The 26157-nt window shown below is 36.8% G+C and overlaps 5 protein-coding genes across 9 annotated transcripts; 1 reads left to right on the top strand and 4 right to left on the bottom strand.

The window, feature by feature from the left end:
• Positions 1532 to 2420, bottom strand: LOC18788624. The gene has a single exon (XM_007224667.2). It carries the CDS (start codon positions 2272 to 2274, stop codon positions 1768 to 1770), a length of 507 nt encoding a protein of 168 aa, XP_007224729.1. The 5' UTR covers positions 2275 to 2420; the 3' UTR covers positions 1532 to 1767.
• LOC18791134 (MACPF domain-containing protein At4g24290) lies at positions 4580 to 12404 on the top strand. 2 transcript variants are annotated; one of them, XM_007221988.2, is made up of 8 exons: positions 4580 to 5157; positions 5407 to 5710; positions 6272 to 6510; positions 7650 to 7851; positions 8685 to 8753; positions 8880 to 9066; positions 10564 to 10730; positions 11225 to 12404. In XM_007221988.2, the coding sequence occupies exons 2-8, from the start codon at positions 5450 to 5452 to the stop codon at positions 11906 to 11908; spliced, it is 1809 nt and encodes a 602-aa protein (XP_007222050.1). In that variant the 5' UTR covers positions 4580 to 5157; positions 5407 to 5449; the 3' UTR covers positions 11909 to 12404. The 2 variants fall into 2 exon arrangements, with proteins under 2 accessions (XP_007222050.1, XP_020409944.1); XM_020554355.1 differs by having other exon boundaries at positions 7650 to 7869.
• On the bottom strand, positions 12864 to 17212 carry LOC18788566. Of its 3 annotated transcripts, none has more exons than XM_020558810.1 (4): positions 17120 to 17212; positions 15519 to 15609; positions 13704 to 14195; positions 12864 to 13232 (listed from the first exon to the last, which is right to left on the bottom strand). In XM_020558810.1, the coding sequence occupies exons 3-4, from the start codon at positions 13992 to 13994 to the stop codon at positions 13086 to 13088; spliced, it is 438 nt and encodes a 145-aa protein (XP_020414399.1). In that variant the 5' UTR covers positions 13995 to 14195; positions 15519 to 15609; positions 17120 to 17212; the 3' UTR covers positions 12864 to 13085. The 3 variants fall into 3 exon arrangements, with proteins under 3 accessions (XP_020414399.1, XP_020414405.1, XP_007226849.1); XM_020558816.1 differs by lacking the exon at positions 17120 to 17212 and adding an exon at positions 16873 to 17079; XM_007226787.2 differs by lacking the exon at positions 17120 to 17212 and having other exon boundaries at positions 15519 to 16829.
• Positions 18652 to 19931, bottom strand: LOC18793196 (B3 domain-containing transcription factor VRN1). Of its 2 annotated transcripts, XM_020561311.1 has the most exons (3): positions 19693 to 19929; positions 19163 to 19589; positions 18652 to 19045 (listed from the first exon to the last, which is right to left on the bottom strand). In XM_020561311.1, exons 2-3 carry the CDS (start codon positions 19502 to 19504, stop codon positions 18809 to 18811), a joined length of 579 nt encoding a protein of 192 aa, XP_020416900.1. In that variant the 5' UTR covers positions 19505 to 19589; positions 19693 to 19929; the 3' UTR covers positions 18652 to 18808. The 2 variants fall into 2 exon arrangements, with proteins under 2 accessions (XP_020416900.1, XP_007222718.1); XM_007222656.2 differs by having other exon boundaries at positions 19163 to 19931.
• LOC18789199 (60S ribosomal protein L3-2) lies at positions 21930 to 25412 on the bottom strand. The gene is made up of 6 exons (XM_007222989.2): positions 25293 to 25412; positions 24342 to 24447; positions 23761 to 23871; positions 23153 to 23457; positions 22531 to 22940; positions 21930 to 22378 (listed from the first exon to the last, which is right to left on the bottom strand). Exons 2-6 carry the CDS (start codon positions 24424 to 24426, stop codon positions 22120 to 22122), a joined length of 1170 nt encoding a protein of 389 aa, XP_007223051.1. The 5' UTR covers positions 24427 to 24447; positions 25293 to 25412; the 3' UTR covers positions 21930 to 22119.

Below are 26157 nucleotides of genomic sequence, written 5' to 3'. Positions count from 1 at the left end.
TCTCCGCATTCATAGAAATTTAACATGAGATATCCTCAAACAAGTGAAAACAATTATCATTAGATAAAAAACAAGTAGGATTTTATTTACACAATTGAATTTAATTGAAACAGAATAAAGTACAAAAGGGTCTTGAGTAATGATATCCCTACCCCATGTATGCATCCATCAGAATTATTTTATTTATTTTGAGACGGAGATTGATGGGTGATGCCCGAACCAGGAGCTCCATTGATACAAGTTCTTTTAATATGTGAAATAAATGCATGCAGCCAACCCTACATACTTTATTAGCTTGGTTGAATATTTGTTTCTTGTTGATGCTTTTAGAATCTCCATGTACGTCACGTCACTACAAGATATTTATGTTTATATGTTTTTTACTTTTCCCTTGGATATGTGCATATGCAAATCTGGCTTGTTAATCATAACTTCATAAGTATGTTTACCCACAATCTCACCAGCCCCAAAAAAGATTGTACGAATTGCAAACTTGCCACTATTAGTACTGCAAAAGAGCCTAATAGAATGATGAATAATAACTTGTGCTTTAAGTAACCAGACGACCAGCCAAGCCACTATGATCTGAGTGGAGGAACTGACTGAGCTTGACTTTTCTTTTTATGCCTTCAACGATCTAGTGCAATAAGAACATAAATTTAGTTGAAATTAGGATTGATTACATTGGAAAATTCTAAGTAATTCGTACATAGGAGTTGTCCCTAACCCCTACATCTCAGCCACTCCCTCCTTCTCCCCCATCTTCAAACATCATCCATAGATCCATTATTTCTTCTGATAAATCAGCTCAGCTGGCAATAAGGAGGGGAGGGTGGCTTGTTTCACTGGGAAAACAGAATCAATGGGACATGGGGAAGGAAGGAATTATCAATTGGTCAGAGACTGCAACGAATTTGGGAGGGAAGCTGGTGGGAAGTAAAAACTATGTAAAATGACCATTTTAGCCTTAGATTTAACAAAAAAATGTAACAGATTTGACCACCGGACGGTGTGAGAGAAAGTGAAGTTGAGGACTATAGGAGCCAATATTCAAGTTGGAGGATTAAAACGTAAATCATGTATAAGTTCATGGACGATTGCTCCGAAAAATTCTAGGAGTTGGACTTAAAATGATAATTATGCCTCTAAATTTGAGAATGTAATAGATATGACGATAGAACCACCGAAACTAAAGTGGAATTAAGTCACTACAACAACCATTTTCTCTAAATTCAAAGACCAAAATGTGAATCATGTACAAGTTCATAGACTATTGCTCATGAAAATGCTATTTTATTATTATTATAAAGTGATAGTGGGTGATAGTGTTGGGACAAGTACAATTCCAACACATAAATTACATAAGCATAGAATTATATTCATATTTCATCTCATCTCCTTAATGAATATTAAAGTTGGAAGGTATTTGCTTGTGTTCTTTCCCCTCTGTCTCCCATTTGTTGGTTGGAGTCAAAAGCCTCAAAGGCCACTAATTAGGTAATAAATGGGTTGAATTATATCCAAAAGTGAATTGAAAATTTGAAAGTAGACTGGTTATATATAATAATAAATAAAGCTCTGATTGTCCAACAATGGCAGCATCCAAAATTCACTCTTCCCCTTGAAACAGTTAAATAATAAGAGGATCTATCTCATCTCAAGTAGTCTCAACCAAAAAATAAGATACAGAACGCAGTGCACTGGTGGGTGTATCTGTCTGTTACTGATAATGTATGTGACTGAAAGTGAGCTACAAGCTAATATAAGCTACAGTCCAAAAAAGCGCTTACAGGCTTTAAGGATCTTGCCTCCTTTGTGCTTTTTCTTCATAGATCTTGTTGTCCCCCAAGCAGCAGCTTGATCTTCATCATCATCAATGGGTGATGATGTTAATGTTGTTGTAGATTGGTCATGGATCCTGCAATACCTCTCTGACACTGAAGAAGATCTTCTCATTGAGAATGCTCCTTTGAATGCAGACTGAAATCCAGAAGCAGCTAAAGAAGAAGAAGAAGAGATGGAATTGTTCCTTTTCAACGCCACCACACTACCAAAGCTCTCTCCAACACTATTGCCTTGTTGTTCATCATCTTCATCTCCTTTCTGATCTTGGGTTGTGCTGTTTTTCTTGATCTGGAGATTGGTTTCTTGGGTTTTCTTGGTGGGGTTTGTGGTGGTGTTGGATTTTTGAGTTGGGGAAAATGATACAAGATCTGAAAAGTCTATGGATCTTGAGTTTTGGGAGTGCCTCATGATCTTGGAATATTTATCCATGTTGGTGTGTTTTGAAAATGGAGGTATGGCTTGTGAATACAGATAGCTAGCTAGCTAGCTAGAAGTATATACACCAGAAAGAAAAGAAGAAAGAAGAAGAGAAAGAGAAGAGAAGAGAAGTTAGAGGTAGAGCTTGAATTGGCGGAGGTAGATGGTAATTTGCATATGCTTATAAAGACAATGGAGCTTTTGAAAGTGGGGCCTTTGTGAGTGCGGGAAGGTCCAAAGGATGGGGTATAGAAGGTGAGAAGAAACTGGAGACATGTTGTGGATGAGAAGACTCGTGAGTTGAAAATAGCTAAAGGGTAGATTCCTAACCATCTGGTGTGCATTAAAAAGTGAAAGATGTCAGATTTGGCAACATATTGATGGTAACAGGAGGAGAATAGGGAAAAGGATTATTATTATTATTATTATGCATGTAAGGAAAAAAGGGTGTTAATTGCGGTTAATTACAACTTTTTCTTTTTATGATAAATAGTGTAGGAAGTTTGGTATTAGACCATCTCCAATGCATTTATACCATCGAGATTTTTTGACCCAAAAAAATTATTGGGATTTTTATTTATTTATAACATTTTAACTTAAAGAAGTTGAAATTCCAAAAATATAATTTTATTTCACTTGAAATGAAAATGAGTACAACAACGTTGAAAATGAAAACGAGTACAACAACGTTGAAAATGAAAACGAGTACCACATGACTTAAATTGAAAACAACTTTAATTGTAAAGGGCTTGTAGCTCAAGTAATTAAGAGCATTTACTCCTGAGGTTTTAGGTTCGATTCCCCCTTTCCTCAATATCACTTGCATAATAAATAAAAATATTAATATTAGCTAAACACAAAACACATTCACCGCTTCTCCTCCCAATTGTCAATGAGTTAGGCATTCTAGTCCGGGTTGAACGGTTGATAGAATCTAATGGAGTACGCCTTACAAAAAGAACATAAAACCTTTAAGATTGGAAGGTTTGAAACTACTCATGATCAATAGATGTGGTATGTTTCTTCAAGTCATCGTGGTTGTTCTATTATTTTATCTTATTTTTTGGGTTAGTCTTTGACTTTGTTTGAGAGGTGCTAAAAATATTTTTAATAGCGTTTAGCTGAAATAGTTAAAAGTACTTCCGAGTCTGAAAATACTTATCCAGTATACACTTTGATTTTTAACAATTTTTTGACATATTTCTAACAAAAGAACACTTGACAAAAGTATGCCCAAACAAATCATTTCTCATCCACTTCAATCGACGAGATGCGATGTCTTATTTTTTTTATTAATTTACTCTTTCTCATACTCTCATTAGGTGTAGAAATCATGATGAAGAACCTTCCCTTTTACCAAAATCAAATGGGAAGTGAATGGTTGACCTAAAATTTTGTTTACAACTATTTTGATGCTTCAACGAATTTGTGAAAGGTTGAATTGGGGTAAGATGAGTTGCCAATAAAGATCCCATCTAGAGTGACTGGTGGTGGAATATGGTGGTGAATAGGTTTGTGGCTTCTTATTTTTTTTTTCTTTTTTTTTTCCCTTTCTAAAGTTAGGAAGGGGAAGGGGAAAAAACTCACACATGTGGGTATCATGAGGACTTGAATCCAGGACTACTTGGGAGCGCACCAAGGGTCTGGGCTAATCCAACTAGCACCCCATTGGTATTATATTACATTTGCAAGGAGGCTAGAATGAAGGGTTATAATGAGGGTCCTTTATAGTCTTGTAAAAATTGTCCAAGCATGATGGGCTACTCTGAACTCAGCCCTACTTTTTGGGCTATTGGATGGCCCAACTCGTTATTATGGGCTTACTACATCAATTTTTTTTTTTTTGGTATTAACTTCGTACTCTGATTAAGTTTTCCAAAATTCATACTTTTATTAATTATATATGTGGCCTGTTTGATAGGGTCATATAGGGCCGTTCATGAGCCCAAAAGTTTTTGGCCCTTGGGTAGGGTTTAGGCTTAGCCTATTTTAGATAAGGCTAACCCATTTAATCCTTAAAGCCAAAAAGGTTCATAACTAACTAAGGTCTGAAATAACCCTCAACAGGGCCAAACGAGCCCATTTACATGCCTATCTAGAAGTATCTAACTCAATAAGTGGAGTTACATAATATAGGGAGAGGGAAATACAAATTGAATTAGTAGAAGAAAGGCAAGCCCCTATTTGATTACAAACATGTATTTGTGGTGACTTATTTTGAAAGACTAGGCGATTGTTTTGTTCCCAGCAAACAGTAAGACATTTAATTATATAGGGAAGTGAAAGATTATACCATCGAAACCATTCTATAATATCCTCATTTTGAGGCAAGTGACAATTTTTTGTCCCAAAAAAACTTCAAGTGACAATTATTCTTAAAATAAAAAATATGGTGAAAATAGAAATAGAAAGTGTGCTACAAGTTGGGCACCATTTGGACAACTTATTTGTATTTGTTGATAAACTAGCAATTAAAAGTCCTTGACCCAAAAAAATAAAAAATAATACATTGGGGGCCCACCGTTCCTTCCCCAAACATTTTCTGGTTCTCATAACAACAACTCACACGAGTCAATAAAAATCTTTCAAATTCGGTCAAACCCCACAACACGACCTCTCTCTCTCTCTCTCTCTCTCTATCTGTCTCTCTCTCTCACTCACTCCCGTGCTTTTCGCACATTTGACATACATCTCTCTCTCTCTCTCTCTCTCTCTCTCTCTCTCTCTCTCTGAGTAGGGTTTCTCTTCCGAAAACCTAGTCCTCGAGCCAGGGTTTTGTATAATCGAAGCCGAATCTCGCACTGGCATTGCACAATTCGCAAGAATTCCAAGTAGAACGACTGCGTTTCAGCTCTGTTTCCTGCCAGTTCCATTTCTAGTTTGAGCTAAAAAAATGTATTGCATCCGCCTAATTTCTGCAAAATATTCATACATTTACACATTTAATTACACTTTTTGGTTAGCTCGACCTTGAATTGTTTAATGTGAGCTATATTTTCAGCTTCGATCTGGTTTCTGTGTAAAATTTGTCAACTTTTCAATACTTCTGAGCTGAATTTATGGACTCTAATGATAGCTTTTGGATTAGGACATATGCGAAGCTGTATGTTGAGTTTTTATAAACTTATATTGTGAAAAATGCAGACTTTGGATCTTTGTTTGGTGAAAAATAGCGATGTGCTGAGTGATGGCGCTTAAGGTTCCAGCTCCAAAAGCTGCTGAGATTGCGATTGCATCAATTGGGCATGGATATGATATATCCATCGATTTAAGGCTCAAGTACTGCAAAGGAGAGTCGTACACTTCTCGATTGATTGAAATCGATGACGATGGGGGTCGTGAGATTGTTCTTCCAGGTGGGATTACAATCCCCAATGTTCCCAAATCAATAAAATGCGATAAAGGAGAGCGCACACGCTTCAGGTCCGATGTTCTCTCTTTCCAACAGGTATCTTCAGTTGTTCTCAATCCCAATTCTCACATGTTTCGGTGTGCATACCACCATTGCAGTTTTGTTATCTAAAATCTAAAATCTAATATTCATATGTGTGGCCTGTTTTTAAACAGTTGTACATATGGATACAATACAATCTAGCAAAAATGTTATTTGTATACAGTCTTTTATGCTTGTTTGATGATTATAGTAGTTTAACTAACACAAAAATGGACAAAACCATGAGATAGCTGAATGCTGATTACCCTGCCCCAAGAAAGGAACAAAAAAAGTCCTAGTGCGAAATCCAGGCTCCTTGTTGTTTGGTCATGGGGATTGGGTGGTGTTAGGCTGGATTTCCGGTAATGAACAAATATTTGAATGCTGGATTGCATACCCTTAAAAGTACCACAGTAGCTTCTATGCTAAGATACTGCATTAGATTCTCCTAAGTGAATTTTATTTGTCTATTGTGATTTTGCTTTAAGCATGTAAAGTGGTAGTAGAGCAGAAAGTGAATTTGCTGCCTTTTTTTTTTCTTTTTTTAATCTCTCTCGTTTTCTCTCTCCCTTGCAGATGTCAGAGCAGTTCAACCAGGAAATTTCATTGACTGGAAAAATACCCTCAGGTCTTTTCAATTCTATGTTTGAATTCTCAGGCTGTTGGCAGAAAGATGCAGCTAACACTAAGACCCTTGCTTTCGATGGGGTGTTCATCACTCTCTATACTGTTGCACTGGAAAAATCTCAGATGGTACTACTTGATAACGTTAAAAAGGCAGTCCCATCATCATGGGAACCTGCTGCATTAGCAAGGTGAATTACATGATAACATTAGTGTCTATATACATGCTGGGTTTACAGAGTTTTTGGGCAAATGATAACGTTAGTGCTGATCTACGCGAAGCTCAGTCTTTAAAGCTTCATGTCTTTAATTCATACTACAGTTTATTGACTTCTGATAGGAAGCTTGTCTTTGTAATATACTTTTCAAATGCTATTTGATTTGCATATGCCATGCACATATGTGCCTTGCGTGTGTAAGGAGGTATAAAAAGATAAAAAGGGTAAGAACCATGGTTCATAAGGCTTGTCCAAAATATTTATTTAGTTTTTCCAAGCAAGTGAATTTGATTTGTTTGTGAAATATTTAGGGTAAGAACCATACTTCATCAATTCATTTTTAGCAGAATTCTGTTCTACTTGTACCATACTCCTGCAATTCAGTGTTTGGTTATGTGGTAACAAAGTGGACACTAGGGTTGGTCATATTCAATGATGCAAATAACTGACAAGATTCTTCTTTCTGGTTCTGTGCCAGCTAGGAAATATTTTTGCGTGGCAAACATTTTGTTTCAAGAAATAACAAGTGTGCTTTGTTATTAAAGAACTCTTCTTAACAATCTTCTCATGTATAACCAGAGGTGTCAACAGCTTTGCAAACTTTTCCTTTCTTTTTTGACTTATTTATTGCCATTTATGTCTAGAGCTTTTATTGTCTAGGGAATGCAAGAACTCTTTACATTAATGAGCATCTGTTGCCCGAGGATCCTGATTATGTTCTGGAACTAAGAAATAACTTTAGTATTCACGTTGCCAAGGAAACACCTCATTAAAAGACTTGCCAAAATTAAATTGCATCCAATGCAAGGGACCTTAGTTATGTTTCATGGTCATGCATATTCTTGCAAAATACTTGGACCTCATGGTTCTCAAGTGAAATAACCAATTTTCATGTTGATGTTTTTATTGGTTTGAACTATATGGCATCTGTAAAATGCAGTAATAGGTGGGGTTGAGTCTTCTTACCATTGAGAGTTATGATCTCTATGTCTCGTGGTTAACACAAATGTTATGATATATCTTCTTTCTTTTATTAGTTTTATTTTATCTAAGTGTACTGTATTCAAACTTGAACACTGGAATGTGTTTTTTATAGTTCATGTTCATTCTAGGTTTATAGAGACATTTGGAACCCATATTGTTGTTGGTGTGAAGATGGGAGGGAAGGATGTTATATATATGAAGCAGCAGCATTCTTCAACTCTTCAACCAGCCGATATACAGAAAAAATTAAAGGATATGGCAGATAAAAGGTTTTTAGATGCAAATGGTCAGTATGGTATGCCTTCGGAACAAGTTTACAAGAATGACAGGGTTCGTAACGCATCTATGGTACTTAATTTAGTTCAACATTTTAATTTTAGCATCTAAATTGTTTCAATCAATAGTATATGTTACCTACAATCTGATTCCTTACAGTGAGTTTGGTCTTTGGACTGCTAATAACTATTAGTTTTATTTCTTAATTCTCGAAGGAATCCTGTCTGTTTGGTTAGATAATAAAATTGCTCTTCTGAGTAGATGGCAAGAAGTAGTTCTGAATCTACTGACCTGTTTATAAAAAGAATGGATGACAAAGTATTTGAAGGTTAAAGGTTAATATCCTTTGTTCTGGATAATTTTGAATCTTGGTATTCCAGAGTTTCTAGTGATTATATGTGGGATAGATACAAGGATGTATCCTCTCCTAGATGTGTCAAAATTCCTGAGTTGATATAATGAGTTGAAAAGAAAACCTTCAGAGTAATTCATATTAGACTATGACTTGAAATCTATTTCATTTTCTTAAAGTTTTTATTTGTGTGACACATGTGAAGGAAAAGCCTGTTGAAACTGGATTACCAAAGATTTGCAAAATGGTTGTTATTGTTGAATAAAATTATTCTTTTGGATGATTTAAGTTATATGGAAGCATAAGATGATGGGAGTAGTTGTGTTTTTAGGCATATAGGTGCTGAAGTAATAGTTTTGCTATTTTGTTTTGGCAGGGATTTATTGTTTCCTTGTCCTTGTGGGATTTGATTTTGGATTGCCTAATATAATTCTTTTTATCAACAATGGATTGCCTTAAAAGTTATTGTCTGAATTAGTTACGTATCCTTCTTTCCCCTTCAAAAGGAGATCTTATCTTCTTCTTTTTTTCTCAGTTTGAAATCAGGGAGCAGACGTTGCGCTTTGCAGATACTAGTCCATCAAGTTCTTATTCACGCAAGGAAGTGCGTTTTATTACTAAACCTCGTTCATTGTCTGACCGAATTCATTGGTTATTAGATATCTTTGTAAATCTTACTTTTTAAAATTGTGCGTCTGTGTATTTTGTTACTAAATTACTTTAGTTGCAGGATGTTGTAAGCATTTGCAAGAGGAGAGGTGGAATTGATACGAGAAATCTATCCCATAATGAATGGTTACAAACTGTTCAGTTTGAACCTGATGTAATTGCGATGTCATTTATACCAATTACCTCTCTGCTGAATGGAGTTCCAGGGAGTGGATTCTTGAGCCATGCCATAAATCTTTATTTACGATGTAAGCAAAAATTATTCTGTTTGCATCACTGTTGCATTTGATTTTCTGTTTACTGCATTTAAAAATCTTGACTCTCATTTGTGTATATCATATCTATAGATAGTTTGGTATGTTAGGTTGCCAGAGTTTCAATCCAAATCATTGATGAAGCGGAATCTTGTTTGGATGCATGGTATAGATTCACAGTTTGGCAGCATGTCATAAATTTGGAAAGAGAACATGGACTTGCGTTTGCACATGCCGTAGGAAGCTGCTTTTTACATTTATTTATGGTTTGTTAAGTTTTAGGAGTCTGGAGTTCTTCTGCTGGAGATGGGCGGTTGTTGTGACCCGTGGGTCTAATTTCAGGTTTCTAGCCGTTGATGCTTGTTCAAGATTATGTGCAATCCTAATCTGAGGTGCCATAGGTTGGGATGGGCAATGGGTACCCATTTGGTGTTAGGAATTGGTGGTGGTGATGGTGACGGTTGTGTGTCTTTTGCATACCCATTGCCCATCCCTGGTGCTAGGACTCAAATCCACAACCTCCCCCTTAAGGGGAAAGGCACTGCTGTGTAACAAGGGTCAGTGGTTTTCTATCTATTTTACTAGACGAAGTTATGCAAATTCTCCTACTTCCTGTCACCGCGAACTGTTAATTCCTACCTTAAAAACTGTGAGTCAGCCTATTCAAAAACTCTAGAATCTACAAGTAGCCAACTTAACTTCATCAGCACTGTTTACAGCCCTTAAAAGCCCCAAGCTAAATTCTTTTTCCATCCCAGCAAATTTCTAAGACTGCAGTTGTCTTTCCTAAACGTTTTCTAAATAGAAGTTTCTTGGAAATTTTTTTTTTTCACTTTCTTTGGTATTGATTTGTAATTTTTTTTAGTTTGTGAAAGAAACTAAATATAGGTAATAAATTTACTGAGATTTTGAGTTTTTGAAAGCATCATTTCCTAAACTGAAACTATGTCAGATTTTCATGTGTAGCTTCTAAAACCTTTTATTTGTAGTTTCCAGGAAAGTATCCTCCACCATGTTTTGTTTTCTTTACTTTTAGAAGAATAAAATATGAGCTATTGGGAAATTTGATGCCAAAAAAAAAAAGAGTGTCTGTTTAAGTGATGAAGCACTCTAGCATATGAATGTAGTAGCCATGCATATACTGCCTACAATGGAATATTGGGGCCAATTTGTTTTGACTAAGAGGAGATTACACCTTCCAAAACCGATTGTGCTTTTCTAATGGATATTGCACATTTCTGTTATGAAAGCATGCTTGTGAACAGGAATCATGATCCTTTTAATTTTAAGAGTAACTTAGCACAATTGTTCCATTAATGGAGAAACACCTTCTGGAGCTGAGGAGTTTATAATCTGTAGGGTTGGTCCACAATATTACAGGATAAGTTTTTAGCTTTGCAACAGATTCAAAGCATTATCATTTTTAAATAAAATAAAATAAAATAAAGAAAAGAAACAGGAGTAAATTTCAGTTCTGCTCCTATGTTGCAGATAAACCACCAATTGAAGAGCTCCATCAGTTTTTGGAATTCCAGCTGCCAAGGCAGTGGGCACCAGTTTTTAGTGAACTTCCTCTTGGTCCACAGCGGAAACAACAAAGCAATGCATCTCTACAGTTTAGCTTAATGGGGCCTAAACTTTACGTTAACACCAGTCTGGTAATGTATCCCTATGCTTACCTTTTTTTTCTTCAGAAAGATAGAAAAGAAAAAATTTGTTGCGACTGAGTGGTTTAAAATACATTTTTTATGTTCATGGGACAATTTTTTTGTCATGTTGAAGTTGAACCAGTCATTCATCCATTAACTCGAGAAACTGTTTTATTCTGTCTATTTTTAGAACAGAAGGTAATAGAAAACTTTTGTCACCCTGTTCTCATATCTTTTTTTTTTTGTTTGGTCAATCCCTGTTCTCAATACAATGTTTCTATTCAAAAAAAAAGTTCTGCAATTCTCTGAATTGATAATGGCCTCTGTTTGAGTGGTGATTTACTGTCTTCGCATTTGTCATGATGCTCCACTAATTCCATGACATAAACTATACCATCTGATTATTGAGCAGAAAATAGAGAGAGAGAGTGTGATGTGAGTACTTGGCATGCTTAAAACAGTTTTCTTTCTGGCAATCATTATTTGTTATACGTTGATATCAGGTTGACGTAGGAAAGAGGCCAGTGACTGGTCTGCGGCTGTACCTAGAAGGCAAAAGAAGCAACCGTTTGGCCATCCACTTACAACACCTGTCCTCTCTTCCAAAAATCTTCCAACTCGAAGATGATCCAAATGGAAACTTCCGTCGTGATTCCTATGATCGTAAATACTACGAGAAAGTCCAATGGAAGAACTTCTCTCATGTCTGCACTGCGCCTGTGGAGTCTGATGAGGATCTTTCAATAGTAACTGGAGCCCAGTTACAGGTTGAGAATTATGGAATAAAGAATATCCTCTTCTTGAGACTCCGGTTTTCTACTGTTTTCGGGGCTACAGTTGTAAAGCATCCTGAATGGGATGGATCACCAGGTTTGGCACATAAATCTGGACTCATATCAACACTAATCAGCCATCATTTTACAACAGTTCAGAAGCCACCTCCGCGGCCAGCAGATGTGAACATAAATTCTGCTGTTTACCCTGGGGGTCCTCCGGTTCCCATCCAAGCTCCAAAGCTTCGGAAATTTGTTGATACAACAGAGATGACAAGAGGGCCACAAGAGACTCCAGGTTATTGGGTTGTCTCTGGGGCAAGGCTAGTGGTTGAGAAGGGCAGGATTTCACTCCGTGTGAAGTATTCTTTATTGACCGTGATATTACCTGATGAAGAGTTGGAGGGACATTAGCTCATTCTGCTTTTTGTCAAATTAAAATGGAAAGGTTCCCAAGAAGAAAAGAAGTTACATGGTATAGATGTGTGGTACTAAGAGGAGGAAGAACGGGGTGGATGTGAGAGGGTGAGGGTATTTGAAATCAGAGGGTTAGGATTCGTGTATATTTCATTTCTCACCTCTGATGTCATTTGTTTTGAATGTAGATTTTTCTGATCTTCACAAGTTCATAACAGGGCAGGGTTCTGTCATTTGCAAATTTATCTGATGTAAAATTTTGGGTGGGGTATATGAGCTGAGCTTTCGGCTTTCAACGGTTTCCGAGTTGGGTAGGCTTCGGCGGTGGTGTCTAGATTTGGATGAATTTACCGTGACAGAAGAGGCGGTTATGTCTTCCTTGTAAACATATAGGGAAAGGGAATCAAAATCCATTTTTGCATGGAATTGACATTCCAGAAATAATTTCATTTTACAAGCTAAGCTCCTAATCAGTTATGCCTTTGAGTTTCCTCCAGACAATTTTTAATTCTTGTGTTTCTACTAAATTTTTTTGGATATTTCTACAATATTGTGCACCCCCTTGCGACTCTAGACTTATGACAAAAAAGTCAGATTCATAAAAAAGGCCCTAAGCTTGGCTGCTCATTGTGCTGAGAGCCCTAGTTTTGTTCCACTGACCCTCTTCTAGCATGCTAAGGTCCTTAGATGAGGGTCTTATCTAAGGTCTTTAGATAAGGCCCTATCTTTTAGCCATTGAATCAAATTAGTTAGTTTAATCTAACAGTTAATAAATACAACCTCATCTAAGGCCCTCACTATAGAATACCGGGTGGATTATGTTCCTATCTTGCATTATCTGTATATCTCATTCAAACTCCGCGCACTTGGACTCGAGTTTTAATTTTTCAATTATGCAATTGCTTCCTTCTAATTCAACTATTTTGCCACACAAATTTCAAGTGGGCAATAATTTTCTCCAGAAGGAGAGGGAAACCACAAAATACAGCAAGGAATATCTGATTTTTGACAAAAGTCCATAGTCAAATGCTGATTATCTGGTGAAGGATAGTATGTTCTTGCAGAAGACAGCTTTTAATAGAAAATTTTAGTATGGAACTGAAGAAATATGACCATTTTGTAGGTATACAAACAGCCCCGGTAATTATAATGCCGCAATGGAAGTATGTATGTCCTAAGGAAGTACCAATTTATGTTCATGGGAAGGCCAACAAATCCCTTCCCTAGAGCAGGAGGGGAGAGGAGCAGGCTGGGCAAGGTAGGTAGGATACTGCTGTCCTGGCATCAATACTGAGAAATCAGGTGCATAAGATGTCGAAACCTGTAAGATGAACAATCAAGATCAGCTCAAACAAGTAGATGAAGTAATTAGAAGAGTTCACATTTTAAGGCTAGGTTGAGCTCAGAAAAGTGAAGAATTCTCAATCATTTGAAGGACAGAGAGCTTGCAGAAGCAGACATAACTAGGGGAAAAAGGACAGTGCAAAAAGTACTCAAATCTAAAAACTCCCCTGTTCTTGTAGAAGAATAAAAGGGGAAATGCAGGTGAAGATATAACGACTTGGAATGCTAGCAATTTTGTTATTCATGCATGATAAGAAAGCACTTTTCTTTTTTTTGCATCAGAAAAATTTCAGATTTCCCTTCCAATTATGGAAGTAAAACTAGTACTTGAAGGGAATGGAGAACATTAAAAATCACAAGGGTTTGAAATCAGATTGGAACATATTAAACACAACATAAAATTCCTCTTATGTAATTACTTCAACAACAATATGAAGTAGGAACTTACAGTTTGTGGAATTCCATGCTTCTTAAAAGTGCCAGACTCTAGAGAACCATGAGTTGCGCTTTCAGGTGTGGAAAAGGAAGGACTTGGCTTGAACAAATGTTCAAAGATGGCCATGATAAGAAACATAGATATCAAGATAGCTGTGGCAACAAATCCAAAAGAAATGGCATTCATGGATGTCCCAGAGCTTTTCCATTGCACTTGCCGATCAATTCCTGCTTGAGACGGGCTTGAGTCTGAACTTGTATATATGTTCCATGGTTTTGCTCTTGCAGAACCAATCTCATTCATAGTCCCACTCACTAGGTTTTCGCTTTCTCCCCACTTTAAAGCTAATTTCGGGGGCGAAAGGGGGTTGGGATATTTGCTATGGATGCTGTAAGAACTAATTGGTGAGAGTGATCAAATGCAGGCTTCTACCTAATTCAGATGTTGGTAACATTTTGATTCTTCTATAAGATTTTCTTTGCACATATATATTGACGCCTCAAGCTGAAAAAGAAAACATGAAAAAGACCTTTAACATTCTGATATAAGGATGATTCAAAACCAATGTTGCAAGAAATCACAGTAAAGATGTAGAAAATAGAAAGAAAAGAAAAATGTAGCTATTGCCTCTTTAAATACCAACAAAAGAGAAGCTCTAGACTCGTACAAATGCATTGATTATGTCAAGTACCATTAAAGGCACAGTATTGGTTATATTTCCTGGGGATGAGTAGTGAACAAGGCAATCCACATAGATTATGACATTACCATTCTGATCTAGAAAATCAACTTTTGAACTCTGGACAACCACTCATAAAGCAGTAAAATAAGCAAATAATTGAAACATTTTCTTGAAGAATATTGTATGATAGTTCAAACGGTTTAAGGATTTCTTCAAAGCCGATATCATGAATTTAAGCTACAAATAATCTTTCATAACTTGGAACATGTGATATTTGTATGCTTAAAAAGATAATTGACCATGAGGCCTTTCACGATCACCAGACTGTCAATGTATCTTCAATTTCTTATATTGCTCTAGGGAAAAATTTCACAACACTCAGCTGAAAACAATGCTATGCTTAAGCTCCAAAACAAAGAAAACCTGAAAACAGAAAAGACTTGAGACGAAGAAGTCTAAACGTGTCAATTGCTAACTTAAAGGCACTTGACTGCTTCAGGGCACAGGAAGAAGGAGAATGAAAAGTACAGTTTGGGCAGAAAAAATGTTGAGTAGCATTCTGGAAACTGCTTAAATAGTATACGTTTTATGGTAGTCATCATCAACGCTTAAAAAGAATATTTTTTCCACCAAGAAAAAGGACAGATTTCCTTCAAGTGAAATTTAAAAACCAATTCGTAGAAGTGTTTGGCAAGATTTGTACTTGGTCCAAAAACATTTAGAAACAGAAACCCAAATAACCAGCCTACTCAATTAAAACAATGCAAGCCTGCTTCCGGACACTCAAAGAAAGAAGGCAATTATCACAATCATCTCCAAATAAGAAATGTACACACAAAAATATTCACTGCAGAAAGGGTGACTCTAAAAATGGACTTAATTGAGTGAACTCTGCTTATAATATGAGGTAAAAATCAGTTCAACTTCATTTCTAACAGACCTGGGTTCTAAAATGGAAGACAAGAGTGAACCCAGCAGATCATTTTCACTCACTTGTTCCTAATTTTCATTCTTTGAGAAGCTACTGGAGATCATAAGCTGGGCTTAAAAATGCAAATGAGATCAACACAAAGAAAAAAACGACACTTAACAAGAAAAAATTTCAACAACAAAAAGTTGATGTTTAATGAGTCCTCTAGACTTACCTGGTCTTAGAAGCACTAAAGCCATTGGTTTTGGTTCATACATATAGCATTAGCAGCAACCATAATCTTAGTCTCCGATTCCATAGCTTTGCTGCTACGAAAAAACAAGACACCAACACTTCTCAATGCATTACTTAAAGGAAGCAGCTCACCCAGCTTTATAATATCTCATAGAAAATGTAAAGACAAAGTTATATGAAAATCCCATTGGCACAACTTTTCTTTTTTATGGTTTGATGTTGATGATCCTGATGCCTAGCTTAATGGATACTATACCTTGTCTGAAGAAGCAAACTTAAAGAAATCAAAAGAATGGGCCTCCCTGTCTGTGTAGCCAAAAACAAAAGTGGGGCACATTGGTGCTTTTTAAAAGTTGGCAACTTTTTTTAAGTGCTAAATCTTCATTTAGGTCGCAATTTGTAATTCTAACCCCAACTCATTAACCCACATGAACCCATCTGCCTCTTGGTGGAAACAAGCAGAGAAGCTATGATTTCTCAGCCATTCTGATCATAATTAACTGCATTCTCTTTCCATAAACTTATGAATTAGTAAAAGATTATATGCATCAAGTGCTTAACCATCATGCACAATGCACACATATGATCATTCTAAGTTTCTAACTATCATTTAGATTCAACATAACAAATAGGAGAAAATCCACACGGTCAGGCCAGCTAGACAAAGATTAGAGTTGATAAAAAATTACTCTTTTTTGTGGAACCAATTTTATGAACTTTTCTTTTGGTTCAAAAGTCACAGAGATAGCATCAATGACTAACCCAATTCAAATCCAACATTAACATTTGAATGTAATCATGGAAAGGTGACAATATCTCACATAATCTCCAATAATTACCCACTAAATAAAAGAAAGAGAGAAATAAAAAGAAAGAAAAAGCTGCTACAGATTATTAAAACAACCTATATGCAACTAAAGGCTGCTGCAATTTGCAAAGAGAAAGAAAGAAGGCATAGGCATTGATTTTTAGATGGCTTTGCCAAATTGGCATTGAATAGGGATTTGGGTTAAAGCACACACACCTAACAAAGCCAGAGGTTATGAAAATACCAGAAAGAGAGAAAGAATTCGAAATGAAATAAATATTTAAGGTGGGTGGGAAAGAAAGAAAGAAACGTGGAGCGAGAATCAATGTTGGATAACTTACAGCTGTGCTGTACCAGATGAGGAATGATTCAAGAGAAGAAAGAAATGGGATGAGAGGGGTAAGCATAGCAAACATAAAGAACAGAGCTACAGAAAAGTAGTGATATAGACCACATTTATTTATTTGTTCATCATATTTTCTTAAACCCATGACTTTTGTTTTGTCAGAATCACTAAAGCCAATACCTGTATTCTTTGCAAAATCCCAGTACACTCAAAGCAAAATTTTGCAGGAAAGGACCATACTGTCTCACTCAAAGCTAAAATTGAAGTAAAAAGTCACTCTCTCAATCACAAAAAAAACGATATTCCAACTTAGACAACCAGGACTCGAACTTAAAATCTCTTTCAACATTAGAAAACAAAAAGTATCATCAGACTAAGAATCAGAACTAGTTTATAAGTTTACGGAGAAATGGGCTTGTTAAATTACCTGTAAGCCAAGAATGCTTTACCCAAAATAAAAATGAAATAAAATCTGGAAGTGAAGAAATCAAAATATAATGAAAAAAGTAAGCCTAGAGAGGTGCATACATTCATACATACATACATACATATTACACATAAAGAATATATTAAAGTATATGCAGAGAAAAAGGAAGAGGGGTAAGCTTTGCCTTGGTAGTAGGGGGGTTTTGTTTGTTGCCGTGAACCCATTGAGTGCGAGGCTTTTGTCAACAAGGCCATCACCATGTCTGAGAATGATGTGAAAGGCTATCTAGACTACTCTTTCATATTCCTAATATTGAGAAAGGAACCATCATTTTTATCTAAAAACAATCAAATGCAAACAACAACAGCATAAAGTGAACATCTTGTTAACTTAAACAGTGAATAAAAGTTTCAGAGCAAACAATAAAAGTGCACAACTAATTCCAATAACTTAACCTTCAGCCCAGATTCTTTTTTTTCTTTTTTCTTTTTTCTTAAAATTTTTATATAAGCAATATTAGAATATGGGGATTCGAATAAAGGACTTCGGGTGGGTGAGGGAGCCCCTTGCTTACCTAGATTTTTTTCACTCTTTTTATCCAAGGTCTGCTGATCAACTCTTCATCTTCCTCGCAATTTAATTATAAGTTATAACAAACAAAATTAGATAAAATTATGAATTCAAGGGCCAGTTAAATTAAAAGTGAGCTAAAATGCCATGTCAAATCAGAAAAAGAGAAATGAAGTATGATTCTCTTTTTAATGAAATTACCCATTTCATCACATGAAAGATTGTTACTTTTGATTTCCATGTAAGACATTTCCACAAAGCAAAGCAAAGGGACCCCCATGAAGAAAAAGCACACCGAAGCATAGTTGAAAATAGATTGAAACGCATATGTTTTTCTTTTCCTTGGAGACTTAGCAAGCAAAACAATTTAAAATTATCTTCTCATACTCTAGAGTCTACAGTCAAAAGGAAATGAATGCACAAAGAATTTGCATGGGAAAAGAGTTGAAACAACTTGTTTTGCTTTTTCATATCACCTTCATAAGTTTTGCTATTTTCTCTCTTTACTTTAGGCATACTCAGTAATGACCCCCACTTTATTCATGATCTTCGTAAGGAAACGTATGAAGGATAAAAAAGAAACAAAGATGGTGCACCCTTATTTGTGTTTTCTTTAAACTCATGTTGGCAAAAACCTACTTAGGACTTGTTTGGAAGTGCTTATACCAGTAGCGCTTATGTCAAGAGCGCTTCTATAAAAAAGGTTGTCACATATATTTTAGTCAAACAAAAATATTCTCAGTCTAGCAAGAAAGCATTTCTATAGGTTAATGCCTAGTTGAGAAATTAAATTATAGCAGCTTCTTCTGCCTATACAACACAACTCTTGTTTAAGCAGAACTTGGGCTTCTCTCCAGTGTTCTGCAAGCCTTGCAAATAAGGATTAAATAATCAACTCCTGACCCAAATCTAATCTAATGAGAAGGCAAGAACCAAATTCAACCATCAACCCCATAAAACAAATTAAATCAAGAACCAAATATATAAAATAAATAAAAAGCTCCATACAACAACCTGGCCTAGAAGGCCTACCAAATGGTTCTAACAAAGATCCCTAGAGAGCCCAGCAAGTCACACAGAGTTCATAAAACAACCTACAATTAACATATCCAATAATAATCAGCATCTGAAAATGTTCACTTCCAGTGCAAGGTTCTTTTTGTCCATAAGCTCAAAGATGCAAATATCTCCTTCTTTTAACCAATTTGCCTTTTCAAATGCTCCCCAGCCAGCACTAAATCGGTAGTTTTGAGGATGAAAAATCAAAGTCACAGGCCACAATCTAGCTCCGACCAGAAGCCTCGCGGTTTGATTCTTCACTGGAGTGAAATGCTTTCGAAAACTAGCTGGAACATGCTGCAGATATAACATATGGCTCAATGATATATAGTGGAGATGATTTAGAGCTAGACTTTGAATGTAGAATGCTATAAATCAGTGTCTGAACCAAATGAAGATGTAGAAATCCCTTACCGCCTTACGGGATGGCCCCAAAGTGATTTTGAAGAATGGGTGGCTTGAGACGAACTTGTTGGCAGCTTTAACAGCAGCCCTCAAAGATGAAGATGAAGAAGATGATGGCTTTGAGGAAGAGCGTGGCTTTCTTCTGTTTTTCTCTTGAGGCAGAGGAAAGGACTCCAAACTCTCAACAGACTTAACATCATCATCATCTTCATCAATTACTAAAATCTCCAAACTTTCATCAGTTTCAATATCTAAGCTCTCTACAGACTTATCATCATCTTCAATCTCCAAAATTTCTTTTGTAGACATATCATCATCTTCTTCTTCATCGGTTTCTTCAATCTGGGGCATTGTTGGATATTCAATCTCTATGCCGCTTTCATCAAATATCAAGACATGGAATTTGGATTTCCCTTCATATCGGAAGACTAAGCAGCTACCAAAATCAAGAGAGCAAAACTTAGAGAACTCTGGCCAACCCTTTTCAAACCAAAACTCACCAGCACATCTTTTGAGTTTTATTTCACTTTCCAAACCACCTGGAAGCTTAAAGTGTATTTGATCTGATAGATGCTCTCCATGTTTGTTCATAAATGTCTTTGGCACCCTCTGCACAAAACAAAAACTTGTCAACTAGCTATTTCATAAAGCAATCTAGAACTTCTCCATAGCCAACAAAACAAAGCCATATATGTAGTGCAGAGAAGTGTTTTGAAAGGCGAGGCACTTAAAGCGTTGAGGTGTATGCCTCCTGAGACACTTTCATGCTTTTAATGTTAAAAATATTAAATAATTAAATTGAAATACTAATTCTTATTCAAGCGTAATAATCAATCCAATATAATCAAATATGATTGTTAATATCACAATAATAAATCCTAAAATATAAAAGACTCAATTGTTCATAAAATATTCAACATCAAAGGAAGAATTCAATTCATTCACAGTAAGTTAGATAGCTAACTAGGGGCAGGGCAGCATGTTTTCTTACATGGAATTGGCTAGGCTAGGACTAATCACAAGGATAGGGTTGGCTTGGACTAAGTCCTATCCTATGTTTGGTGGGGACGCCGGACTAAGAGGGACTAAGGGGAAGATGTGCACTTTTTTTACTCCTTACTGCAGGAAATGTATTTTTGTCAAATCAGAATAAACCCAAGTCAGAATTGGGCTGCTGGGCTAATTAAGTTAAGCCCCTCATTTAAACTTGTCAAAAACAAGCCCAGTTAGGAGACTGACGGGGCTCGAACCCGCAAGCGCAAAATCAATGTTGAATCACAATCTTTAGACAGGATGTCGAGAATCCTCTCTCTATCTACGAAGAGCAGGCGTGTGTGGGAGTGGGACTTTAGGACAAGACTCTGCAAGACCCATAAAAATGTTAGAGGTTCCGCTCGTTTGTCTTTCTCTGCTTTCTGGAGTTACCAGGCCTCCGACCTCTTTCATGGCTTGAATGGGTCAAGAAAAGTAGCATGAAACGGCGGGTCTTATCTCAGACAGAGCACGACGAGTCAAAATAGAAAACAAAGCCCTCCTATTTCGTTCATAAAGCAGAAGTTAAAGGTAGAGTTGGGGTTGCTTACAAGTCTTTTGTCTCTAGCATTCGTGTTCATGATCGTCTTCATGAAATGGGGAATTTTCTTTGCAGACATTGTAGGAGGAAGGAGGAGGAAGGAAGCACTTGAAAGCTGTGGTTTCAATTCTAGAGAGGGCAGCTGTGGTGTGGGGGTGTTTTAATTCAAGTGAGTTGAGCTGAGCTGAGCCAACCAACCAGAAGACAATAAAGAGATTTTGGGGGGAGAGGGGGAGTATTGAAAGCTTTTTTCACCAAAATGGCAGTGGCAGAAAGCACAGAGAGTTTTTTTTCACCAAAATGGGCATAGCTTGCGACACCCCTAACCTCATCATTAATACTATCCATCCACCACAATATATGCATATGCCAGCAGCGTCATGCTTCCCCCTTTCAGACAGAGACTAATGCAGCTTTAGACTTGGATGGTCTTTGATGTAAATACTTCAAAAGAAGGAAGACTGATGCTCAAGCTTTAACTGACTGCTCCTCGTTTTTGTTTTGCATTTTAGTTTTTCAATCTGTTTTAGTTTTGTTTGGTGGTTACAAAAAATGCCTGCTACTTGATAATTTTGCTGGCAGTGGCCTGATGATGTAGATAGAATTGTAATTACACAAACAAGGTACGGTAGGCGAAAGAATCATCAACTCGTAAGTTTTCAAGATGTGATTCAATTGGTCATTATCGACGAACTTGCAAGAATCCGATAGCACTTCATCCTACTTTGTAGAGACAGAGGAATAACCTTTTACTCTTTACATTTATGAATTCTAATGAATGAATGGTTTTTTTTAAAAAAAAAAATTTATTTGTAGATCGTCTTGTTGACCTTTTGTATTGTAATGTCAAAATTTAGTGATTTTTCGTTTACACTATCGTGTTCAATGGTTTCTTTAGCTGCAAAGATTTAACATATAGCAGTACATCAGACAATCAACCCAAATCGATGAGCTTTCTCGATGAGCTCTCTCAATTTATTGTTGGAGTGTCACTTTTTTATAAACAAATCCAACCAAAAAAGAATAGATAAGAAAGCAAACACTTCTGAAGTTCTAGCGCGCTCGCCGGATTTTTTTTGTTTGACGTGTGTTAGGAGAAATTTTGGCTTTAAATTATATAATTGCATTTTAATTTTAAGGGCACTTGTATCTTTTTAAGTGGGTTCTTAGTTATATTTGAAAGTTCTTATAAAAAAACAACACTTTCTAAATAAAACTCAATCTCACTTCTGACTTGAACGATGTCAAATAAGCGGAACAAACAGCCAATAAATCTTTCCCAAAATTGAATGCTCACAAAACTTGGAAACTAAACCAAAAGCGTTGTGTATTTGAATAACTAATGATCAAACAACAAAAAAGGGATAACTGTTGATCTATCACTAATGCCAAATTAAGCCTTCAGCCGTCCGTAGAACCTAGCCTTCTCTTGGGTAGTTTGGAAACGACCATGGCCAAATTTGGATGACGTATCAATAAACTTGAGCTTAATGTCCTCCAAAGCAACCCTAGATGTCTGCTTCAGAAGTGACTGCCTCAAGGTAACAACCCGCTTTTTAGGACCCACACAGCAGCCCTTCATTAGAAGATAATCCTCTTTCACTGCACCATAGTGTGGGAAACCTCCCATTGGTGTAATATCCTTCTCAGTCCTGATCAGAAAATGATAATGAGCAAGACATGTAAATATTGCAGATTGGACAAGACTAACCATTACAATAGACCAATTGCAAGGGGTTTATTCCAGATTCAACCCTAGTAAAATCTTAACCGAGAAGAAAAATGTAAAGGAAGAAGCACCAACCTGTCAAACTCAGTCATTGCAGAGTGTGACTCTTGCCCAACCTTTCCAAGCTTGTAAATCTTCTTGTTCATCTCAGTACGATGATGGTAACCATTCTGCCCAGCCCTGGCAACAGTAAATGAAACCCTAGCTGGATGCCAGGCACCAATACAGGCTACCTTCCGCAGCCCACGATGGGTTTTACGTGGAAGCCGGGTCACACCCCAACGTGTCACCACACCCTCATAACCCTTCCCCTTGGTCACCCCAATAATGTCAATCATCTCGTCCTTCTGGAAAACAGCATCAACAGGAATCTGCTTCTCAAACAAACTGTAAGCATAGTCAACCTTCTTTGCAATGTCTCCACCATTCACCTGAATCTCCATCAGATGGGCTTTCTTCTGCTTCAATCCCTTCATTTTTCTAATCTACAAAAGACAGCCATCAAAGATAAGTTCTAACTAACAGTACATATTTCAGCAAAATTCATCTGAACATAGTAAATTTTTGACAGAGTCACATCCTTTCTATTTGGAATAAGTAGTCACATCACATCCTTTTTTATTTGGAACAAGCAGTCACACCACATCCACTTTCCAAGACAGCAAAGATGAGCCAAGTAAATATCAAAACTCATTACCTGAGTGTGAGCCAAAACACGAATCACAGAGGAGTACTTCTTCATTTTCTCCAATTGAGCCTGGATATCCTTTTTCCCACCTTCGCTCTCAAATTTCTTTGAGTACTTGGTGAATGCCTTCTTTTTAGACTTGCACCAGTTCTTGTAGAATCTCCTCTTCACCTCCTCACTCAGATGCTGAGCCCACACTGTGTCCAAAGAACGGAGACCACGGGGAGTCTTCACATAACCAACAACCCCAACCACCACCATTGGCGGTGTTTCAATAATTGTAACTGCTTCACATGTTTCCTTCTTGTGTAGCTCTACAAGGAAAGGTGGGTTCAGAACATAAGCACTAAAGATAAATCAGATAAATATAAGTAGGCCACAGACGAATGGGAACTATGAATAAATAAGGCATCTATGCATTATTTTCCAAGGGGCATGTGTATGTCATTTCCATTTTCCAAATAAACGCTTCTTGTACCAATCAAACATCCATTCACAATGCACTTTTCAGACATTAAATGGTGAAAAATGTTAGCATCATATTCTAACATTTCTCATCAGACAATTTTTCTTCAGAGTATGCTAAATCACAATCGTAAAATGATAGGGAAACTAACTTGATCCTGGTTTTTCAACATCTCTCATAATATGGGTCATTCCAGCTTTGTATCCCAGGAAAGCAGTCAAACTGCAAGATTTGGTTGGATCATCTTTTGGGAAGGCCTTCACTGCAAAAGTACCCATGTAATCCCAGTGAAAACTTTTGGCCAATCAGATCATATAATTGCACAAAGAATAGTGACATAAAGGAAAAATGCTATCACAAACAAAAAAAAAATCAGAAGATGCAAAATTTCATTATGTAACTTCCTCCAACTAATCAACAAACACAGCCAACTGTCCATACAGTAGCATTCCAATGTGGACACATGTTGAGGAACTTAGAACTTCTACAGGGAATATTACCCGTCATTACCCACCATGCATCCCATATATCCATATCTGATCTAATGTCTAAGATACAAGTCGTCAAGTTAGGTTATAATTAAATTCTACTGCATGCTACACCACATGAGTTCTAGACTTCAACTCTATACAGTCACATAATAGTAATCTTAGCATAACAAAAAATAAAATATGATAAAGGTAATTCATGGCATTCCATAGGGATATAAAACTATTGAAGAACACAATAAACCTTTTCCTCTGTGGCGGGCTGCTCTTTTCCTTGGAAGAAATCCCAAAGAGCCATGTCTTGGGTGTTCAAACTTGCGATGAGACATGCTTCCTCTTTAAAATAAGGTCTACAAAACTCCAAAACCTCAGATATTCTTACCATGGTGCAAACAAATTCAAGCATCTTCAAGTCGAAAGAATTAATCAAATATTTTGAAATATCAAAAAACAAAACTCATAATGACACAGCAGCAATATTTGATTTTCTGATTGGAAGTGGAGGGGGAGATGTGAGACATCAACCGCAATAAACTATCCAAAGGATTGTTACCGTTAGAAACTCCAAAATCTTACAAAATATTTTTGTATTATAAAACCCTTTTATAAGGAAAAAGGATCAAATCATTTTTTACAGTCATTATAAAAATGACATCAAAAAACCATGTAAAATTGTCCAAGTACCACTAAACTGAAAACGATGTAAAATAGTACCATCTTCTTCGGTAGATGATATGAAATGCTCCCCACAACCAAAGGCCTATGGCACCAAAACAATGCCAATTCTCGGGCTCCTTGGTATTTCTTTCCAAAACCCAAATTAGGGTCTTGGCAAAAATAGAGCCCTGTCGAGACTCCAGCCTTGATTACTCACAATGTTCTCGTGGGGAAGCCATCTCACAACACCAACAGAGAAAAATAGTAGTATTTCACACGTGCTCTATTCAAGGATTTTATTCATTCTAGCATACAACAAGAACACGCCAACATAAATACATCATATATCTATGTATATACGATTGAAGTTAAGATTCCAACCCCAAATTCAGTGTACGGAATAAACAGAGAGAAATAAAAATGAGTTTAAAACTCCCATTTTCATGATTTATAAGAACAATTATATGATGCAAAACAATAAGAAGAAGTAATTCAGTAAGTCTGTGCTCAGAATTCCAGATAAATTAAACGATGTTACCTATGGAACGAGATAAGAGAGGGAAGATGGCAGAGACCAAGAGCCGCAACCAGGAATGTTTTGGTTTCAGTGAGACTAGGGAAACCCTAAATGCACTGCTTTTAAAGTGGAACCCACGGCTACGATTTGATTGATTATATGATTAAATCCGTCGGATCTGTGCTCTCAAGAAAGACAAGAAAGGCAAGAAAGGGTAAAGTAGACCTAGCAAGGTTGACTTAGGGTTCATTATTGGGTTTGGGCTGGACTTTTAGGTATTAGTCATTTTTTTAAGGCTGAGCTGGACCGTGCTTGGGTTTCATTACGTCGGCCCAACACCCCCCCCCCCCCCCCCCCCCCCAATGCTTGAGTTTCATCATACTCAAATGAGTTGGGCTATTCCAGGCCTAGGTTTTAAACCCTTGGTCCATTCCATGCCCACTAAAATATTAGGCCTAGTCGGCCAGCCCAAAGCTACTAGCCGGGGTGGGTTGTGAACTCATGGGTTCATGTCGGCCCACGGGTTGCGGGCCATACCCATATTATGAACCCTAGGGTGTTCTAATATTTTCGTGTCATGTCAGTTTCATGTTGTGTGAAAATTATCTTAATTTTAAACTTGATTCGTATCTTGTATCCACATATATGCAATCATATGAAGGGGGGTTGTCAACTTTTGGTGGCTGGACAAACCAAGGTTTGTAAGGGGCATTTGGTCCTTGTTAGAAGTAACTGTAGAAATTGACGACTTGTTTCAGGATTCGATTCAACAACGAGGGTCTCATTCAAAATTGTCTTTGAAATTTATATGCATTATACACAAGAGTGGCACAAAAATATTCTTTCATCTTTCGAATCGGAGTCAAACAAGTTTTGTTGGCTCATT

The sequence above is a fragment of the Prunus persica genome, chromosome G1 (assembly GCF_000346465.2).
Source record: "Prunus persica cultivar Lovell chromosome G1, Prunus_persica_NCBIv2, whole genome shotgun sequence".
Lineage (NCBI taxonomy): Eukaryota > Viridiplantae > Streptophyta > Magnoliopsida > Rosales > Rosaceae > Prunus > Prunus persica.
This window is presented reverse-complemented; position numbering and strand designations above follow the sequence as displayed.

What these genes read in the sequence shown, in the direction of transcription:
- LOC18788566 (XM_020558810.1), bottom strand. Translation starts at nt 13,994, where the DNA reads ATGAATGAGATTGGTTCTGCAAGAGCAAAACCATGGAACATATATACA. An exon ending in AGCATGGAATTCCACAAACT is followed by an intron (nt 13,233 to 13,703) that starts GTAAGTTCCTAC and finishes TTCATCTTACAG; the next exon opens with GTTTCGACATCTTATGCACC.
- LOC18788624 (XM_007224667.2), bottom strand. Translation starts at nt 2,274, where the DNA reads ATGGATAAATATTCCAAGATCATGAGGCACTCCCAAAACTCAAGATCC.
- LOC18791134 (XM_020554355.1), top strand. Translation starts at nt 5,450, where the DNA reads ATGGCGCTTAAGGTTCCAGCTCCAAAAGCTGCTGAGATTGCGATTGCA. An exon ending in CATAAATCTTTATTTACGAT is followed by an intron (nt 9,067 to 10,563) that starts GTAAGCAAAAAT and finishes CCTATGTTGCAG; the next exon opens with ATAAACCACCAATTGAAGAG. An exon ending in TTTACGTTAACACCAGTCTG is followed by an intron (nt 10,731 to 11,224) that starts GTAATGTATCCC and finishes CGTTGATATCAG; the next exon opens with GTTGACGTAGGAAAGAGGCC.
- LOC18789199 (XM_007222989.2), bottom strand. Translation starts at nt 24,426, where the DNA reads ATGTCTCATCGCAAGTTTGAACACCCAAGACATGGCTCTTTGGGATTT. An exon ending in TGTTGAAAAACCAGGATCAA is followed by an intron (nt 23,458 to 23,760) that starts GTTAGTTTCCCT and finishes CTTTCCTTGTAG; the next exon opens with AGCTACACAAGAAGGAAACA. An exon ending in GTGTTTTGGCTCACACTCAG is followed by an intron (nt 22,941 to 23,152) that starts GTAATGAGTTTT and finishes TGTCTTTTGTAG; the next exon opens with ATTAGAAAAATGAAGGGATT.
- LOC18793196 (XM_007222656.2), bottom strand. Translation starts at nt 19,744, where the DNA reads ATGAACAAACATGGAGAGCATCTATCAGATCAAATACACTTTAAGCTT. An exon ending in TGGGGCCATCCCGTAAGGCG is followed by an intron (nt 19,046 to 19,162) that starts GTAAGGGATTTC and finishes TTATATCTGCAG; the next exon opens with CATGTTCCAGCTAGTTTTCG.